We start from the raw sequence: 21,387 nt of genomic DNA, 5'->3' as shown, positions 1-21,387 counted from the left end.
AACACAAAGCAGACCATACTCTGGTCCTTTTTAAAAACCTGTTGTGTGTATTTTTTTTCTCAAAATGCATACTACTGTGCTCCAAGCACGCAAATTAGATCACGGGAGGATCGGAGTATGAGTCCAAATCAAAGTTTGCGAAACGGAGCACAGAGGGCCCTTCTTGAATGCTTTATTCCGTTTGTACATATGTTGAAGTATGCATTGAAGCGTGTAAGCTTCAATGGAAAGTATGCAAAAAAATATGTAAACCATGTGGGGGGAAAATACAATTTTTGCCTGTTATTATGATTCTCATAGAGCTAGCTGATAGTTGTGAAGTAAAATGGTTGCTTTGTGTATTGTTTCGTCTCTATTGCCATTGTCCTGGCTTGAAGACAGTTCAGTGAGTAAGTCCCAAAGCCACAGTAAGTCAGTAGGGTTAACTGGATAACTAGCTAGCCACGAAGAATTACTAGCTACCCATGTTGTTGAAGAATGCACTCGGAGCATGAGTAAATACCCGTTGTTCAATATAGCTCGGACAATAAATAAATGTGCCAATCCGCTTCTTGTTTGTTTCCTTGCCACGATACTAATTACGAGTATCACGAATGGCGCAGCAGTCTAAGGCACTGCATCTCAGTGCAAGAGACGTCACTACAGTCCCTGGTTCGAATCCAGGCTATATCACATCCGGCCGTGATTAGGAGACCCATAGGGCGGTGCACAATTGGTCCAGCGTCGTCCGGGTTTGGCCGGCGTAGGCCGTCATTGTAAATAAGAATTTGTTATTAACTGACTTGCCTAGTTAAATAAAGATACTGGTATTGTCCCGGCCCTATTGAGTGAGGTCACCCCCCCCCCCTCATCTCGGATGACAACCCATCCAAAGGCCACGGTGTCTGCAGCTGGTGGGACAAGCCCATAGATGGTCCAGGTCATAGAGAACCTTGTCACCTCAGTTTCCTGAAACTGGACAAGCCGGGGTGATGTGGAACTCTGTGGTCTCATATGAGGTTTCTCACAAGCCCACAGGAAAAGGAAGTGTGAATGCTATTCTTGCGCAATGGACGCTGTGGGAACTGTGCTAGCTAGTGAAAGTCTGTGATTTAAGAAGTCTGTTGTAGGCAGTTTCACTTCTGTGTAAGGTGTTGCGTGAATGGTAACCTTTCTAAAAAGTAGCCTAGTATCTTTCAGCAATGTTGCTTTATTGCCTTAATTGAAATCACTCTATTACTTAACTTACAACTTGAGAGACATAAGAGTGAATCAGTCGTGATATAACTACCAGTTTATCCATGTACAGTTGAAGTCGGAAGTTTACATACACTTAGGTTGGAGTCATTAAAACTCGTTTTTCAACCACTCCACAAATGTCTTGTTAAAAAACTATAGTTTTGGCAAGTCGGTTAGGACATCTACTTTGTGCATGACAGAAGAAATGTTTCCAACAATTGTTTACAGACAGATTATTTCACTTATAATTCACTGTATCACAATTCCAGTGGGTCAGAAGTTTACATGCACTAAGCTGACTGTGCCTTTAAACAGCTTGGAAAATTCCTGAAAATGATGTCATGGCTTTAGAAGCTTCTGAGGCTAATTGACATAATTTGAGTCAATTGGAGGTGTACCTGTGGCTGTATTTCAAGGCTGACCTTCAAACTCATTGCCTCTTTGCTTGACATCATGGAAAAATCAAAAGAAATCAGCCAAGACCTCAACATTTTTTTTTTTAGACCTCCACAAATCTGGTTCATCCTTGGGAGCAATTACTAAATGCCTGAAGGTACCACGTTCATCTGTACAAACAATTGTAAGCAAGTATAACCACCATGGGTCCACACAGCCGTCATACCGCTCAGGAAGGAGACGCGCTCTGTCTCCTAGAGATGAACGTACTTTGGTGCGAAAAGTGCAAATCAATCCCAGAACAACAGCAAAGGACCTTGTGAAGATGCTGGAGGAAACGGGTACAAAGGTATCCATATCCACAGTAAAACGATTCCTATAGAGACATAACCTGAAAGGCCGCTCAGAAAGCAAGAATCCACTGCTCCAAAACTTCACAAAATAGATGGCAACATGAGGTAGGAAAATTGTGGATATATTGAAGCAACATCTCAAGACATCAGTCAGGAAGTTAAGCTTGGTTGCAAATGGGTCTTCCAAATGGACAATGACCCCAAGCATACTTCCAAAGTTGTGGCAAAATGGCTTAAGAACAACAAAGTCAAGGTATTGGAGTGGCCGTCACAAAGCCCTGACCTCAATCCCATAGAAAATGTATGGGCAGAATTGAAAAAGCGTTTGCGAGCAAGGAGGCCTATAAACCTCAGTTACAACCAGCTCTGTCAGGAGGAATGGGCCAAATTCACCCAACTTATTGTGGGAAGCTTGTGGAGGGCCACCAAAAACGTTCACCCAAGTTAAACAATTTAAAGGCAATGCTACCAAATACTAATTGAGTGTATGTAAACTTCTGACCCACTGGGAATGGGATGAAAGAAATAAAAGCTGAAATAAATAATTCTCTCTTCTATTATTCTGATATTGGACATTCTTAAAATAAAATGGTGATCCTAACTGACCTAATGACAGGGAATTTTTTACTAGGATTAAATGTCAGGAATTGTGAAACTGAGTTTTAATGTATTTGGCTAAGGTGTATGTAAACTTCTGACTTCAACTATCTATGACTTCAACTATCTATGACTACCACAGTTTTAGAATGTTGCTTTATTGCCCTAATTGAAAAACTAACTGTTACTTACTTGATAACTTGAGAGAAATCAGTGAATCAGTCATGTGATATGAACATGTTAAATTTTGTTACAGGCTCACAACGCACATGTATCTATGACTACCACAACAATGGCTGAGTAAAGCTGCCATTAACCTGCTGTCCTTGCCTTTTGTTATTTAGCAAGAGTATGCGAGTAACACCAATACAAATCTGAACACAATCTATCAGGGCCTTATAATTATAAGCTTCCAAGTATCATGTGACTATTCATGCAGGCAAATGGAGTGGAGACCATAGATGGTCCAGGTCATAGGGAACCTTGTCACCTCAGTTTCCTGTTTGTTCAGGGCTGTTCACTTCTGTTCCTCCCTATGTTCCCTCTCATTCATCTGCACTGATCTGTAAATGCAATTTGGTGGATGCCAGCTGGGAATTAGATATTTTTTTTTGTTCTATCAGTGCAGACGAAGAAGAGGAAACCACATAAGAAACAATTGGCGTCTTAAATGCAGCAACGGAGGAAGTGGGTTAATGGGGTTTTATAGGCCTGCTGGGTAAGAGGCCTGTCCAGGAAGGGCTGTGGCCATTTGTCATCCTTTGCCAAGGTGTCAAGACGGAGCAAAGCCTGAAGGACGGTACCAAGTTGAACCCATGAACCTACAGTCACCTTCCAAGACAACATTTCAGGGGCGGGACAGTTCTGTCGGGGACTTGATGAAATATAAATTCAAAATGTTGCAAAGAAAGAGAACAGACCAGGTTTTCATGGTCTTTCAATGTTCGGAAGCTCACCTTGCAACATAGTAGCTATCCCTCACAGGACCCTGAGGCAAATCCCACTGAGTCTTGGAGGTCCCCGCTGCGTGTCCTCCATCACAGCGGCTTTATCTTCCGTGACACACTACCTGTGTCCTGATCCCTGGGCCTGGATGCTCCCCAGTAGGGTACACCGAGATGCCCGGTGCTATGGTCCCAGTGGCTTAGCCGAGCGCACAGCGAGCAGTAGGCCAAGTATGGCGCCGCTTGTAAATGGCTGGTGTGGTGGGGGCAGGGGGGGGGGATGTGTGGCAGCTGGTGCTGGATAATAGATTAACCCTGGGAGGAGTCCTGATGGTTTAACCTCCTGCTACCAGCCACCTCCTCCCCACCCACCCTCTGCTTAAAAGGCCAATGAAGCCGTTTAAAAAAATCTAATAATTCAAATCATTTCAATTAAATCAAATAATTTCTGATTAACAATTAAACACCTTCCTGTGATTGTTTTCAATTCAAACAATTATAAAGAAACAATGGCAAATTTCTCAAGTATTTCGCTAGGACTGTCGGAGTGGTCCGAGTGGGGAGTGACACTGAACTATCTGTTATTGGCAGCGAGGTTTGGAACCATAAAGATCCTGTTCAATTTGTATTCAAATTCCTAATTATATGTTCGGAACTCTCTTTCTTATTGGTCTAACTAATTTACTGCATGGTGATGTCACCATGGAAGGCCAAAACTCCATCCCAGATATTTCAGGGGGTCTTTTCAAACAACTCTTAAACTAAAATGGCATTATAGTATTATTCCAAACTTATAGTGTGGAAACATATATAATATATTTTTGACTGGACTGGGCCTTTAAACACAGATTAGGCCCTGCTTCTGACATGGCTGTCTCAATTAGACAACCCCACCAATGTTTGTTAGCCATGTTGTGCCTGCCAGAATCATTGGCTGGTAGGGGAAGGAGATGGTTAACTGGGGTTGAATAATTTTGATGGCATGGCTGGTGAAGTGAGTGGCAATGCATCCAGCCAGGCTTGTGTGAGTCATCAGGGTCAGTACTCCAATATGGCAAGTGCAGTCTTTGAGTGACTGCTCCCTCCTAGATAGAGTTGAAGGAGTTTTCTCATGACCTGATGCTGCTGGAGGAACAGCTGGGGTTTTCAATGGCGTTGGGGAATTTATATAAGGAATCTTCCAATATATACATTTAAATGTGTGAATATTTTATGTAGCGTAGTTGTAGCATATTTGGAAAAATTCCTGCATTTCCATGTAAAAAGAACCGATGAGCACCTTTGTATAGTTTACAGGAGCATGCAAAATGAAAGCCAAGATTGTAAATATTTTTTATTTATTAAAGGTTACTCACCAAAGTAACAACTGTGTGGTCAAAAACTTTAACTTAGTTTTAGTCAAATCAAATTTGATTTGTCACATACTCATTGTTAGCAGATGTTAATGCGAGTGTAGCGAAATGCTTGTGCTTCAATTTCTGACAGTGCGGTAATATCTAACAAGTAATCTAACAATTCCCCAACAACTACCTAATACACACAAATCTAAAGGGGTGAATGAGAATATGTACATAAGTATGTGGATGAGCCGTCTGGTTACCTATAACTACAAACATAGTTATGTTTTAGCATTTTTACATATTAACTTAATCCTGAATATATTTGGAGCTACCCACAATGCACTATTGCTACCTAGCATGTTCCTTCTGGCTAAAGTCAGCTATTAGCCATGCAAGTATTTAATTACATTTCAAACCAAGTGTTGGCACTGGTGAGCAGAAGAAGAAACCATCTAAATTAATGCAAAAAAACTGCAACTCTTCTCCTGTGCTTTTGGCAGTTTTAGTAGTTTTCTGTCATTTGTAGCTAGTGCAGTAATACCCACAAGGATGGGCTTACGACTAATTTGTGGCCCAAAAATGAGAAGCGGGTTTTGAAGTCAGAATGGTTTTTCCAGGTGACGCAAGCAGATTGGAGTATGGGAACTGTGCACACGTCTACACTATGCGGTGCGCATTTCACCTCCGAGTACTTCGATAGCTTAGTATTACCAGTGGAAGTGAGGATTTGGAATGAGACTGACTGAGTCCAGGTGCTGTGCCAAGCCTGCTTCCTCTATTTCCTACCGACATACCGGTACATCATGAATGTAAGCAGTGATGGCGATAAACCGGGTGAATTCAATGTGAATTTGCCTCACAATCGCTATTGGATTAGCTAGCTGACTCTCCCTCCTGAAAGGCTGTTCTTGAATCTTCTTTGACATTGGTAGCTAACTTAGCCGTCAGCTACTTCGCTATTTTGACCGTGGTGCTTGGCTGGCTAGGGTAGTTAGCTTGCTATGGTAGCTAGCAGGCTAAAATAACTAAATTTAGCTGGTTGGCTTGCTGGCTAAGAGAACTGCATATACCAGTAATTGTTTTTGATTATTGGTTAATGGCGATATGTATTTCTAATACTTTGGTTTACTCTAGCCCTTTCCTGCAGTCAAATGAATAGTGGCCTCATGGGTGGAATGTTATTCATATTTTTCATAATTTTATAATTAATTAACATTATTTCTATGTCAAATTATTTTGTGTGATTTCAGTCTTCTGTGATGGATATAAAGTGTAATATTGGGATGCAAACCCAATATAATACATTTCAACTTTATATCTGACATGGTACAGGTGTTTTCTTGTTTTGGAGCCCATAACCATGTGTGTGAGGTGTATACTTTAATTTCAAAGTAGATTTAAGACTAACAAGAAACACTCTGTGTGGCCCTGTTTTAGCCCACTGCAGTAAAAGACTGTTAATGTTGATGTAAGCTGTGTGTTGACTGGCTGACTCATGCAGTGCTAGTAGGGCTAATGTTAGCAGGCTAGTTGGCTAGCAACCTTGCAAGCTGATTTGTAACAATACATTCGTGAAGTATTTACTTGTAAGTTGGCTGAAAATGTCATTGAAACCAGTAGTCGTGAGTGCAAATGATTTCGTTTAATTTGAAGTTGTACTTTTTTGAAGTTATTTCTGTTGAAGTTTACATTACAGGGAGTAGGCTGACTTGCCGGGTCCTCCGTATTACATCACACATTCTTTGGAATTCTGATAAGTTTTATGTAATAACTCGATAAATAGAAAAGTGAGGTAACTTTGCAATCCATATGTTATGTTTATGCTTCTATCTTTTTTAAGGTGTATATTTTTCAACCATTTTCAATCTCTAAATATTAGGAATAAGCAAAGTCTTTGATTTCTGTTGAAACAGATAGATGTTTGCGAAGACCCCTTTTCCAAGTTAGAAGTGATGGCACAAGGTGTAATGCAAACAGCAGAGATTTCTTACTCGAGGCTAAGGGAAAGGAAAATGACAATTTTTGGAACATTATAAAAGTCTTAATCTTAGTGCCTTCAACTGCCCCACTGCCCGAGGCGGAAACCAATCTGCATCTGGCTGTGAACCTGGGAGTGATATGAACATCTGCTCATGCATACTTTGTAAGTTTGTATCAGACACGTTTTCATGGCGACAGCACATCACCTCCTGTTCACAGACCCCCTCCCCTGGCCTCGCAGTTTCATCTATGGAACCCCTTCCCATGTCACTCATCCCCAAGCATTTCTCAGCATGCTCTACAGGACCTCGGATACCCTGCCAATCACTGCGGACATGTCGGGAATTCAGATGAAATCTCCATGCGATTCCATTACAAATAATCGGTTTAAAAATCGCTTGTCAGGGGTAGTATTCCATATGCCTTCACGGAAGTGCTTAGTCTTGCCCTTTCAGTTGGTTTTGTCTTGAGAGCCAAGTTCCAGGAATCAAGGGAAAGCCTATCAAGCTAGAGCAGCACAGTGTATCAAAATGTAGACCAAGTCACCCTAGATAATGGCGCCTGCCAAGCAAACTGATAAATAAAAGATGAATAGAATTGTTTTGACTCACAAGGAAGAAGCAGCCACTGGAGCTGGGTTGCCATTTGCATGGTTTTAGTGTCTGGTGTATTCACTGATGTGTTTAGGCTACAAGTCAGAACAGGGAACGGGATCTGAAAGGATTTAAAGCTCTGTCTTAACTGCAAAGTGGCAAATAAAATGTAAAGTATGAATGCTACTTATGGTAAGTAGTCAGGAACCCATCAACCATTCTGTTGAATTAGTGTATTCTGCATTAGCAGTGGCATCCATTTAATGTTGGCACAGCTTGCAGAGCAGAGACATAATAGTGAAACAAGTATGGGGGCTGAGGAAATGCACTGCTGCAGTTCATCTGAATGAATGAACAGTTTTTATTTTTATGTCTCAGTGCCTGGAACTGAGCTCAGACTGTCCTTCTTGGTCTTTAATGCATTCCTCTCCCTCCTCCTACCCCTCAAGCCTCCGACAAACTGCCAATGTTAACAACGCTGACCTAACTTGGCCCTCAGGAGTGGTCCAAATGCACAACAGGGTCAACAACATTGTCCCTGCCCCAAGCCAAACGATGGTGTCCCTTGGTCTCCATGACTGACCCTATGTAGACAGATGAACAGTGTGTGCAGTGTTAACACGGTACCAGCGACCACTGCCTTTTCCCCCTGACGAGTTCAGGACAAAAGGGGCCTTATCGTCCACTCTCTATCACAGATATTCAGTTATTAATGCATTTTTATTCAAATCCCACCATGGTTGAACCAGGGGTGTAATTTGAATGGCAGTTGAAAACAGTGCACACCATTCTCTCTCCTGTGGTCTCCTGCTCAATGTCTGTCTGTTATAATGTCTTCCCTGAGCCTCTGGGGAAACGGCTGTTTTGGAGACATATATTTATATCTAGTAATTCAGGGTGAAGTGTTGTTGGATCACATCCACCCAGTCCCAGACTTGATGTGAGCTGAGAGCGGGTGCCACTGGTGGCTGTTTTGTACGTTGAGTAAAACACAGGAAGTCGTTTGCCATTTGATGAAAGGTTATTCAGTTTAATTCTGATAAGTATTTACATAAAGAGCCATTCATTCAAACTGAGGCAAGTGTTAAGACTAAAATAGTACCATGTACAAGGGTTGAAGATATCGTAAAGACTTAACTGAAGATTATCCACTAACTAGAGACTTTAGGTATAACAAAGTCCTAGAAATATCTCAATGATGGACGATTCTATTTCGGGACAGCAGTCTGTCCTCAAAATGACATAACTGACCCAGGCTTATTGTGTGAAAATATTCCGTCTGAGAACCCATGCTTTGGTAATGATGATGAATGGGGCTGGACAGTCTGGCCCATACTGCGGGGGAGCAGGGGAGAGACTTGCTGCTGTAGATTATTGAGTTCACTTAGGGTAGTGCTGCACATCCGTCAGGGTCGGACTCTGAATAGGGCTGCCAGTCCCAGTCTATACCCTGTGGACTGTCCTCACGTCTGTGCTCCGTCACCAGTAGCCTATGTCATTACTCCGGTGTCATACAGCACTGGCTGACGTTTGTCATTATTCCCTCTATCTAGGTCAGTGGTTTCCAAACTTTTTATCGTACCGTACCCCTTCAAACATTCATCCTCCAGCACCCGGGTCGGCGCACTCTCAAATGTTGTTTTTTGCCATCATTGTAAGCCTGCCACACACACAATATACAATACATTTATTAAACATAAGAATGAGTGAGTTTTTTTGTCGCAATCCGGCTGATGGGAAGTGACGAAGGCCTCTTAAAGAACCAGGGCACCATTTAATAATATAATAATAAAAATCAAAAATGATGCTCTTTACATAAAACACTTTTTTTGTTCATTGAAATTTGTGAATAACTCACCACAGGTTAATGAGAAGGGTGTGCTTGAAAGGATGTGCATAACTCTGCGACGTTGTATTGGAAAGAGTCTCCGTCTTAAATCATTTTCCACACACAGTCTGTGCCTGTATTTAGTTGTCATGCTAGTGAGGGTTGAGAATCCACTCTCACATAGGTACGTGGTTGCTTTTGATAGATTTTTATTTGGATCTCTTTTAGTCCCCATTTGGATTAATCTTCCAAGAGTCCTTAAACATTAAAATACAATTTATAATACAAACACATTTTCACATATAACACACTATTACAAAACATACATAATGACCCAATAAATACTCAATCTAAAAAATATTGATACTTCATCTACTATAGTCCCACAACATTTCTATGCATTATTTTTAAATCGTTTTAAAATGTTTAAATTTATATATTGAAAGGTTTCTAGTTAATTTATTCCATTTCTTCATTGCTCTAAATCTAAATGTTTATTTAGCCTATTTCTCTTTTCTGTCTGTATAACGCATAGATGGTGGACAATCTATTCCTAGTATTTACTGAATGTCTGTCTCTTACCAACTGAATACCGTTGTGAATACAACTTGGCCGTTTTAAATTATGTATATAATGAAATAAAATAAGCATGTTTTTTTCAATTATCTTGTCGATTGATGACCAACCAAGAACACTGCGCATGACTGCAACAGAAGAACCACATCTCCACCTTAAAACAATCCTTGCTGCTTTGTTCTGTGCATTCTGCAGCCTCCTAACTTCACTAGATGATGCATTTCCCCAGACCACAGAACAGTAGTTCTCTCTCAATGCTTGTGTTATTTGCTGAAGATTTTTTCCTGGTAAATATTTAGCTATCCTTCTGATTATGCATGCTGTTTTAATATATATAGATTCATTATTTGAGACTACCATGATAAGCAGTTGTCTAACTGCACTCCCAACAGTTTGGTTTCTGCCACTTCTTCAATTTGTACTCCTCCCATACTTAATTGTATCCCATGCTGTTTTGGCCTTTTCCTAGTTGAACAGACCAACATACCTTTGGTTTTCTTGGTGTTTAAAACAAGTTTGTTTTGGCAAACCCACTCCCTGATATTCTCCAAATGTCCTTGTAAAGCTTGCTGTACCTGTTGAACCGATTGTCTTGCTGCATAAATTGTTGTATCATCTGCAAATATAGTAGCTTGAGTTTCAGCTAAGGCATAGGGACGATTGTTGGTATATGTTAAATTAAGAAGTGGCCCAAGGCAGCTGCCCTGCGGTATTCCACAGTTTAACACACAAGGGGAAGAAAATTAACCATTGATATAGGTGGACTGTTTCCTGTCAGTTAGATATGACTGTAAACAATTCAATGCTACCTCCTTAAAACCATAATGCATTAATTTTGTCAAAATTATTTCATGATCCACTAAATCAAATGCTGCACTGAAATCTAAAAATAGTACACCCACAAACTCAAATCCACCAATGCAGTGGTAGTGGAATGGTGTTTGCAATAAGCATGCTGATTGGCTGTAAATCAGATCATTCTTTTCAAAAGGGCAACAGTGTCTTAACCTTTTGTGACTAGGGGGTAGTATTTTCATTTTTGGGAAAAAAAATGGGATATTTTGTCAGGGCAAGATGCTAGAATATGCATATAATTGACAGCTTAGGATAGAAAACACTCTAAAGTTTCCAAAACTGTAAAAATATTGTCTGTGAGTATAACAGAACTGATGTTGCAGGCGAAAGCCTGAGAAAAATCCAAACAGGAAGGGACTCTTATTTAGAAGGCTCTGCGTTCCTATGCGTCCCTATTGAGCAGTGAATGGGCTATCAACCAGATTACTTTTTCTATGGCTTCCCTAATGTGTCTAGTGTCACAATACATAGTTTCAGGCTTTTATTTCGAAAAATGAGCCTGAACGTCCACATTGCGTCAGTGGTCAGCTGAAGTCTCTCATAGTGTTTGGTGCGTAAAGGACAAATGCGGCCATTGTTTCTCTCTCCTACTAAGAAGCCACGAGTCCGGGTTGATATATTATCGAATAGATATTTGAAAGACACCTTGAGGATTGATTATAAACAACGTTTGCCATGTTCTGTCGATATTATGGAGCTAATTTGGAATATTTTTCGGCGTTGTAGTGACCGCAATTTCCCGTCGATTTCTCAGCCAAACGTGAAGAACAAACTGAGCTATTTCGCCTACAAAAATAATATTTTTGGAAAAAAGGAACATTTGCTATCTAACGGAGTCTCTTGAGTGAAAACATTTGAAGCTCATCAAAGGTAAATGATTTAATTTGATTGCTTTTCTGATTTCAGTGACCGTTACCTGCTGCTAGCTGGACAAAATGCTATGCTAGGCTATCGATAAACTTACACAAATGCTTGTCTAGCTTTGGCTGTAAAGCATATTTTGAAAATCTGAGATGACAGGGTGATTAACAAAAGGCTAAGCTGTGCCTCAATATATTTCATTTGTGATTTTCATGAATAGGAATATTTTCTAGGAATATTTATGTCTGTTGCGTTATGCTAATTAGTGTCAGATGATGACAACGGTTCCGTTCACGGGATGGGGTGTCACTAGAGGTTAACGGCACAATTTTCCAAGGCAGGATACTCTGAGCGCAGCCCAATCCAGAAATCTGCCAGTGGCTTCTCATTTTAAATTCAATTTTCACAGAACCGCTTGTTGCAATTTCGTTGAGGCTCTTGTTCAGATATCGGTAAGTGGACTGGAGGCAGGGCATGAAAGGGATAACGAATCCAGTTGTTTGTGTCGTCCGTTTCGGGAAAGTACCTGCATAATTGCGCACCCAGCTCACTTAGGTGCTTCGCTATATCACATTTGACATTTGTTTGTAAGCTTGTTCATTTGCACACAAAGAATCATGCAATGATGGAAAGACCTGTGTGTTGTCCTTGTTAATGCAGACAGAGAAGAGCTCCCAACTTTTTAAACATATCCTCAATTTTGTTCTGCACATTGAATATAGTTGCAGAGTCCCTGTAATCCTAGATTCAGATCATTCAGGCAAGAAAAACATCACCCATTTAGGCCAGTCGTGTGAGGAAAGTCATCATCAGTCAAGCGGTCAGACAGGTGAAAATTATGATCAGTAAAGAACTTTTAAGCTCATCTCTCAATTCAAAAAAACGTGTCAATACTTTGCCCCTTGATAACCAGCGCATTTCTGTATGTTGTAAAAGTGTTACATGGTCACTGCCAATATCATTTCATAGTGCAGAAAATACGAGAGTTCAGGGGCCTTGCTTTTAACATAGTTAACCATCTTCACTGTAGTGTCCAACATGCCGTTCATGCTGTCAGGCATGCCTTTGGCAGCAAGAGTCTCTTGGTGGATGCTGCAGTGTACCCAAGTGTCGTCGGGAGCAACTGCTTTGCGCGCGCGTTACCACTCCACTATGTATCCCTGTCATGGCTTTTGCACCATCAGTACAGATACCAACACATCTTGACCACCAAAGTCCATTTGATGTCACAAAGCTGTCCAGTACTTTAAAAATATCCTTAATTGACCCCGCATAAACATAACGGACATATACCAGGAGCTGTGCCAGGCCCGACACGTTTGTTGACTCATCCAGCTGTAACACACAGAATTCACTGGCTTGTTTGCGAAGCAGTAATTATTTCAAAACATCTCCCGCCATGTCACTGATCTGTCATGAAACAGTGTTGTTTAATGAAGGCATTGTCTGTATAGTTTTTTGGGCCTTTTCCCCCAGCATTGTCCCTGCCATATCCGCGGCAGCAGGAAGAATTAAGTCCTCCGCAATAGTAGGGGCTTGCCTGTCCAAACCACTCGGTAGCTCACCATATAAGATGCTTCTAGCCCCTTATTAATGGTATCTGTTGCTTTTATGTCTTATTACTCGAAAGTTGTCTTAATTCTCGCTCAAACTCCCGTGGCTTATTTTTCAAATTGGCATGTTTTTGTTTCTAAATGTCTGCTCAAGAGTGAAGGTTTCATTGAGTTGTGTGTGAGTACTTCTGCACGTATAACACAGTGGCTGAGGAAAGGCACCCAATATAAGTGAACCCCAAATCAATGTAGTTCTCATCATATTTGCGCCTCTTTCGTGGTCCAACATCCCTGTCTGTTCGGTGCTTAAGGGACAGTAGCTCTTCGGCTGCATCAGATTCACAACTGTCAGTGTTCATGCTAGTTGGGCTGACAACAAATGTTGAATTACTGATGCTTGCATTGGATGTGCTCGTGAAAGCAGAACAACTTGTCATCGACAGGTGCAGGTGTATTACTGCTGGTAGTAGCAGTACTACCAGTAGAGCTTGTATGTGTGTCTATGGACACGGGCCTTATTTTTTTTAACCATTTATGAATTTTCGTGCAAACGGAATGAGCAGCAGCTACGTTTGGCTGCATACGGACCGCTAGTGGATGTTAATCATTTGACTAGGCTACCTGTATTTGACATGGTGTTATTTCGCTGTACACTTGATGGTTTAATGTTATTTTTGGCAGTGAAACGAGGCAACTCATGCGAGGAGGGGAAAAAACCTCCCCTAAATGTATAGCTTCGTGGAAAATATAAATGGACTGTTTGAAATGTGAAGATTTTTTTTTTATATAAAAATATATATTTTAGATTTTTATTTGGCTTACCCCTGACGGCAATGCCCCAGTTTGAGAATACCCGGTCTAGATTATATTATTGTGAGACATCCACGATTTATTACCTCCGCCCACTCTATCCTGTCCTATTAAGAAAACGTATACAATTTGGGCTAATGGTTCATATAGCAAAAAAAATACATGTTGTTTTTCCTTAATTCCCCCTGACATGTTCTCGCTTGAAATTATGGCTGGTAGGTATACCGTATTTTATAATATACTGGTATTGATGTACGGATCAGTTTGGGTTTTACGTTACCTTGTATAATGGTATTTCAATGTTTATGTTACGCCATTCCGCCTTGTGTAATTGTTAGTTTTTATAGTTTACTCCGTTTGGTACTTGAGTCGTCCCTCTCCTTCCACACACACCAAGCCCCGCACCGTCACTGAAGGATACCACCAGTCACAACCACATTTTGCTCTTCACTCCCATAGTGTTGCAAATTTGAGCAACTTTGGTAAAAGAGGCTAGCGACAAATTAATCTACATTTCAGGCTGCTTTTGGGAAGTTTTGTCAGAGTTTGGATGGTTTTGATAGCTTTTAGCGACTTTTCCTACTCTTCTGCCACAAACGAGAGTGGGAGAAGCTGTCTGCTACAGAAGTCATAGCAACGGTGCACACACAGACTGAAAAACAAGGGGAGGGGGTCTGCGGCAGGAGAGGGGGCGAAAAGTCTTCGTTGGGGGGACCTCAGCTGTGACCTCACAACAACTGCAGAATGTTATCTAGCGACAAATCGAGGAGCCAAAAGCGATTCCCACTGAAAAATTGTTGGCGAGCTTTCTATAATTACTTTATTAGTTTGTGTATCTTGGCTGCAAACAGTTTGTTTTCTTAGCAAGTTGTGGCTAAATTAAATCGTGTTAGCTGCTAATGCTACTTGCTAGTTAGCTGGCTAGCTAGCTAAATGTACTTAGTCAGTGCAAACATTGCTCGCTAATACAGCATGATAGATCAGCATGTCTGCGCAATGGTCAATTCTAAATCGGAGAAAAAGGCGAGGCATAAATATTTTTGCTACATCAAGTAAGGTAAAATGTTCATGTAACATCTGATTAGGGTCCACTTGGAAACACTGACAAACTTTTGTTCCTACCCTGTCACAATAACCCCTCCCTGGCTTTTTTTCATTCGTTGTCATGCCTAGCAACACTGTATTCAAAGTGCCCACTGTATTCCAAATTTTGGTTGAAGTGTGATTGAACAGTATAAAACAATCAAAATGGAGAAAGCAGTTACTCATAAAGCATATTTAGAACTATTAATATTCAAAAACCTAAAATACTGTCAAAAGTGGAAAATATTGTGATATATTTTTTGCCATATCGCCCAGCCCTACTTGAAATTCAAGCTTCCTTTTTTAACATCTTGCACTGCAAGTCCACAAATCGTCATTGCGTTGACATGAATGGCATTCATTTAGGGCTAACGGTCATCTATTTAATTAAAAGACAATGGTTCTTCTTTCCATCAGTGTGAGCAGCTGATGCCTCTTACTGCCCCCTGCCCCTTCTCCAAGTGGCACTCTGTGCTGTGCCAAGCGGATACCCTCTGGATCTGTAAGGGAGCTTAAAGCAGCTGTCAAAACTGCAGGTGTCCTACTGTATCCCATTTGGCAGATGTGAGCCAGAAGAACGAGGATCACCAACTGAATTCTCTGAGCATAATGTTGCCAAAGGGAACTCCCAACTACTCAAATAGTTCAGACACTGGCTGACAGAAGTGTCGAAGTAGCCTACTATATGTGCTGAAGACCTCTGCCAAAGCCGCGCTCGGTCTGGAAGCCTAATTAGTTTGAGCTATGAATAAAAAAGTCATGAGCAGCGCTTTACAATTCCTTTCATGCCGTTGTGATGTTTGCGAGAGAAAAAAAACTGCAAGTACTTTTATAGATTAACACCACTCATTTCAGTCGCAGAAATGAGGTGCTAAATTTGCAGTGGAACAGTAGTCAGTGTAGCGGCAGGGTAGCCTAGGGTGGCTAGAGCGTTGGACTAGTAACCGGAAGGTTGCAAGTTCAAACCCCCGAGCTGACAAGGTACAAATCTGTCGTTCTGCACCTGAATAAGAAATTTGTTCTTAACTGACTTGCCTAGTTAAATAAAAGGTTAAATAAATAAAAATATAAAAAGTATGTTGATCAGATGAAGCTTCTGTACCTTTTGCCCCCCCACTTTTGGCACGTCATCATTCAGAGGGATTTTATTGTAATTGAGGAGACTGGGCGTTTGTGAATTTATAGAAATGCCACGTTATTTAGGCTGAGAGGATTATCGGATTACACATATGAACCCCCCACACAGAATATGAAAGACGGGTCTTTGTCTCTTAAGGGGCTTTGTTGGAGTAACAAGGTTGGCTCTTCAGTTGAAATGGGATGCCTGGTGCTTGTACAAAGACACTAGTGTGTGTCAATCATTTTGGTTGTCTTTCCTTATTCTACCAAGGCCACCATGTAGGCCTATCACTGTTGTTTTCTTGGTATGCATATATGCAGGGCATCAAATGGGATTTATAATCGGCTCTCATTTCGGAATGCTGGTTTACGTAATCTTTCAGGCCATCAATGCCATATCCTCCCAGAGCACTGAGCCTACACAAGCTAGTGAAACCAGAGTCATATGGTCAAACTGCATGGCTGGGCTAGTCCTCAATGGTCCTCCCCACCCATTGTTATGCCATTTTTTTTTTTTATTGAATGCGTTTCCCCTATCATTGTATGATAGTCTCCCTTAATACATTCTGCATCACTTGGTTTCTTGAATGTTGTTTAAGTGGTTTTTGTGAGTAATTCTTGCGTTTCGGTAATAGAACGAGACCCATAGACTTTGTCAAGGTGTTTGTTGCGTGACCAGCTTTAGATGGTGGGTGATGGGTGGGTGGTCGCTTGGCCCACAGCTACTTGCTCTGTCAAGGGGACAATGCCTATACACATTTGTATGGGTTAAGGAAATCCTCAACACCTCACCCAATGTGTCTTGCATGCCGTGAGGCTTCAGCTGAACAGTACATTTTGTAAAAAATAAAAAATCGTATTTTTAGACAACTGATCCAGAGCAATTAGGGTTACGTGCCTTGCTCGAGGGCACATCGACAGAGGGATTCGAACCAGCAACATTTTGGTTACTGGCCTAACTTCTTAATCACTAGGCTACCAGCCGGATCAATCACATCAGGGATTATTATTATTTGTTTAGACGAACATGGATCTGAAGGCAAAGTGTGCTCTTATCATCGGTGATAATTCTCCACATATTTTATCATGCACGTTTCTCTAACATTTTGCGGTAGCCATTGTAACACACGTCATGTGAGTGTCATGGGCGTATCGCGACCCTTTCGTGAGCCCCATCGCTGAGTCATAAACCCGTCAGTCTGTGTGTAGGCGCTTGAAGGATCTGCCCAGTGGGAGCAGCTGATGCTCGACCCACACCGTTACCCCCCCATGGAGGGGAACACACGTCTCTCTCTTGTGTGTTTTAGAGTTTATCACCTTGGGAGTGATAAACACCCTCTTCACAGGCTCAGGGAGACAGTCTGCATGTCCTCATATGGCAAGGAGTGCTACTGCTCGGCAACTCGCAGGCCATGCTAGCCCCCCCCCGCAGAGCCTTGTAAAACAGGGAGGAGGGGTAGAGGGATGGAGTAAAGCGCTTAGTCTATGGCTCTGTTGTGAGGTCTATTGACCAGCCATACTGCCTTACGACCAACATGCTGTTTGGTTCCCCTCTCTTGACCAGTGCACGGTGGAGACAGGTTTATTTTGTAAATAAACATACACAAATATACTTGGCTGCCCTTGCCCAGATAGTTTATGATGGAGTTCAGGCATATAAACAAATTAAAGTGGCAGCACTTAAAAGCCTAAGTTAAATTTTCTGTGCCGGTACTAACATTGCTGCAGACCCTCCTTGATCACACTGTACGGAACACATCAGTATAACACACACATGTATTCCTGGAAGTGGACACCTTCATTTCATTGGATAGTGTTGACTAATGGCAGTAAGAAACATCAATGGTCTTTTTGATATGATTGTGCAACAACAGGCGCGGATAAGTCACACAGGTTCATCCTATGTTTGAGAACCTTTTTGAGGGACCTACAGACCTACTGCTCATGCTTCATGCACATGGTAGCAAGTCTGGTGACGTAACCTTTAGGCTAAAACCGAACATGTGAATAACAAGACATTATATCATGGTATAATGTGAGATATTGTGGACGTAAGCCTGAAGTTTCTTGATTCCTGGTTTGTTTCTTGCAGTGAAGCCGTTCACCACAACCGTGAAGGAGATGCGTCTGCACAGGGACGACTTCGAGATGCTCAAGGTGATCGGCAGGGGAGCATTTGGCGAGGTAAGACTGCCTGAACCCTCTGTTCACTCGTCAATTCAGTATAGAGCTTCCTTGGCATTAAATACATGGGTTAATCTCCCACTATACTGAGTGGAAAACTTGAGAGAAGAGGTATGCCCGAAGTTTGTGAAATGTTTTCAGACATCAAGAGTGGTTATGTGTTGAGAGAAGTCCCAGGGCCATTTTGTAGATATTACATTAGGGCTGGGAGTTGCCAGGGACCTCACGATACGATATGATAATTAATTCTCACAATTCTATATGTATTGCGGTTCGATGTCCCAAACCTATGTCTCCTGCACAGGGACAAGATCAAACCACGAGAAAATGAATTTTGATCAGTCATGGAAACAAAAGTGCTGATAACTTTAGCACAAAAAGAATATTGCCCCAAATAACATCCTGAGATCTAACAGTATTCCATACTCCTGATGCTTTTGTTGCACTGACATTGTAAATAATTTTGCTCCCGAGTGGCGCAGCGGTAGAAGGCATTGCATCTCAGTGCAAGGTGTCTCTACAGTCCCTGGTTTGAATCCAGGCTGTATCACATCCGTCCGTGATTGGGAGTTACATAGGGCGGCGCACAATTGGCCCAGTGTCGTTCAGGTTTGGCCGGGGTAGGCCATAAATGTAAAAAAATAATTTCATCCTAACTGACTTCCCTGGGTAAATAAAATGCGTACAGTAGTAGTATCTTTACGGCTCTATGTATCAAAGTTGAATTCAACTATAATTCAGCTGTTCAAAGTCGGCATCCTGAAGAGAGATGTGACCTTCAGCTACTCTCAAACCGTCTTCTCTCCTTCCCGAAAATAGTCATTTATCTCTCTCCTTCATCCTCCCTGTCTTCTAGTGCTTTCTCTCTTCCAAGTCCCCGAAGGGTGTTGGTCTGGCAAAGATGTGCCATTTTGGGCCTGGACAAATCAGGGCGTTTTTTTATTTATTTTTATGTGTGGTATGTGCATGTTACCACATTGCTAACAAGTTCTGTCCTGACGGCAATGTCAGTGGCTCTGACTGGCTGCTATGCTTTGACTCCTTAATAAAGGTGCAATCTGTGCCTGCTTTGTCCCCTGACCGTGGTTCACAAAAGTGCACAAATGCACACACACACTTTGGTCTGTTCAATGTGGGGCGCCAGGGTAGCCTAGTGGTTAGAGTGTTGGACTAGTAACCGAAAGGTTGCAAGTTCAAATCCCCGCGCTGACAAGGTACAAATCTGTCATTCTGCCCCTGAACAGGCAGTTAACCCACTGTTCCTAGGCCGTCATTGAAAAATAAGAATTTGTTCTTAGCTGACTTGCATAGTTAAATAAAGGTAAAATAAAATTTAAAAAATGTACAGCTCTGCCTGCAGTCTGGGTCAATATTTAAACTTTTTTTATTACCAGAAATTACGGTGTCCTTAAAAGACTGAAATCTTCAAGTAATTTCTGTTGTAAAATTTCTGTTGGCCTTGACGTTCTGTTCCTTTTATAAAGTTAATTAAATCAGATCTTTTGTGCGGATCCAACTGCCAGCCCCTCTGTATGGGGCCATTCCTAGAAAAGAAAACATGTCTGATGATCGTAAGGTTAAAAAAAAAACATATGCATTGTGATGTTGTGTCAATCTGGATTAGGGAAATGGCTGTCCTTGTCAAATAATGACTCGAAGAGCAAAGACCAGGTCTCTAGTGATCTAAAACGTTCGGAACATTGCACATATGTAATGACACAATGCCCAATTCAACATGACAGGGAATCGTATCTGTTCTACAGAATGAATGTATTTTTGTACCTTTTTTGTAACATTGCATCCTTCTGAACATTCCCCATTTATCGTTTTGATGATGGGTGTCATCAGTCATTGCTTGAAGTTGGTTCACCACCACAAACGTTCTCAGGAACATTCCCGTAATGTTTCCCCATCAGTGAAGTGATTGTCGTCTAATGAGGTGAGGGCCTCTCCAGATAATGAAGCAGAACTTATCAATGAGGCACGAAGTTAATCAATGGTCAGACCGTTAACTGCTCTGTCCCTCCGATGGAGACCGAGAGACCGAGAGTCTGATCCAGCAGTGTCTGTGTGTATCCCTGTCTGTGGTATACCTAGACCTCCTTGGTTTTTGACTACTACTTGGTGTTACTCACCAGACACACAGACACCGAAAATGTGCCATTTCCTGCAAACTGGGCAAGGCCACTTGTTCTGCCTCTTGGGTTCAGTGCTTTAGCTGGTAGCTAGGATGTGGTTTGTTTGGTTTAAGGGTGGTGACTCTGCATTTTTAACATTTTTTTACTTTGATATTATACTGTGTGAAACCAATGCTCTGTGGCGGTTTTTGCTAAATTCACACCATTAATTCAACATAATCATTGTTATTGTCAATTTTAACAAATTAGGCCTTGTTCCAATAGCTTGGTCACTCGCATGGACACACTTGCTACTATGAGTTTTTTTTCATTGTGTGTTTGTGTGTGAACACGACTGCGACTCTCCAGCTACTTCCTGTTAGCCATTGTTGCTGTCGACTCAGCCCTCCCTTGCTCCCTCTGCAGTTTCCTGTGGCTCTTAAGTTACAGGATGCCTTTCCAGATAAGTGTTGGGCCTGCATTTCCTGTTTATGATGGGTGGTGTCTCTCTCGCTCTCTCCTCCACTCTCTCCTCGCCCAACAAAGTACTTTTCGGGGAGAAAGGGAGTTTGAGGGACTGCTGGAGGACCATCCCTCCGAGTACAGACTGTTCCAGGCAACTACGCCTTGGACCTTGGCTCGCTGTCTAAAAGCTCACCCCCCAGAAACTCACCCTCGCTGGACTTAGAAAGTGGAGTGGGATGGACGGTAGTGAGAAGGTGAAGTGGGATGGACGGTAGAGGGGTAGAGAAGGTGTAGTGGGATGGACGGTAGAGGGGTAGAGAAGGTGTAGTGGGATGTGAGATGGACGGTAGAGGGGAGAAGGTGAAGTGGGATGGACGGTAGAGGGGTAGAGAAGGTGAAGTGGGATGGACGGTAGAGGGGGGGTAGAAAGGTGAAGTGGGATGGACGGTAGAGGGGGGTGAAGGTGAGATGGACGGTAGAGGGGGAGGTGTAAGGTGAAGTGAGATGGACGGTAG

At 41.9% G+C, this 21,387-nt stretch overlaps 1 protein-coding gene across 3 annotated transcripts in view; it reads left to right on the top strand.

Moving 5' to 3' along the window:
* The window catches only part of LOC112249825 (serine/threonine-protein kinase MRCK beta-like), a 124,192-nt gene that overhangs the window by 10,106 nt on the left and 92,699 nt on the right, over nt 1–21,387 (top strand). For all 3 annotated transcript variants that reach the window (XM_042319168.1, XM_042319167.1, XM_042319169.1), the window contains exon 2: nt 18,199–18,290. In XM_042319168.1, the coding sequence (XP_042175102.1) occupies nt 18,199–18,290 (92 nt within the window). The remainder of the gene's footprint in view (nt 1–18,198; nt 18,291–21,387) is intronic.

Source organism: Oncorhynchus tshawytscha, unplaced genomic scaffold, assembly GCF_018296145.1.
Source record: "Oncorhynchus tshawytscha isolate Ot180627B unplaced genomic scaffold, Otsh_v2.0 Un_contig_388_pilon_pilon, whole genome shotgun sequence".
Lineage (NCBI taxonomy): Eukaryota > Metazoa > Chordata > Actinopteri > Salmoniformes > Salmonidae > Oncorhynchus > Oncorhynchus tshawytscha.
This window is presented reverse-complemented; position numbering and strand designations above follow the sequence as displayed.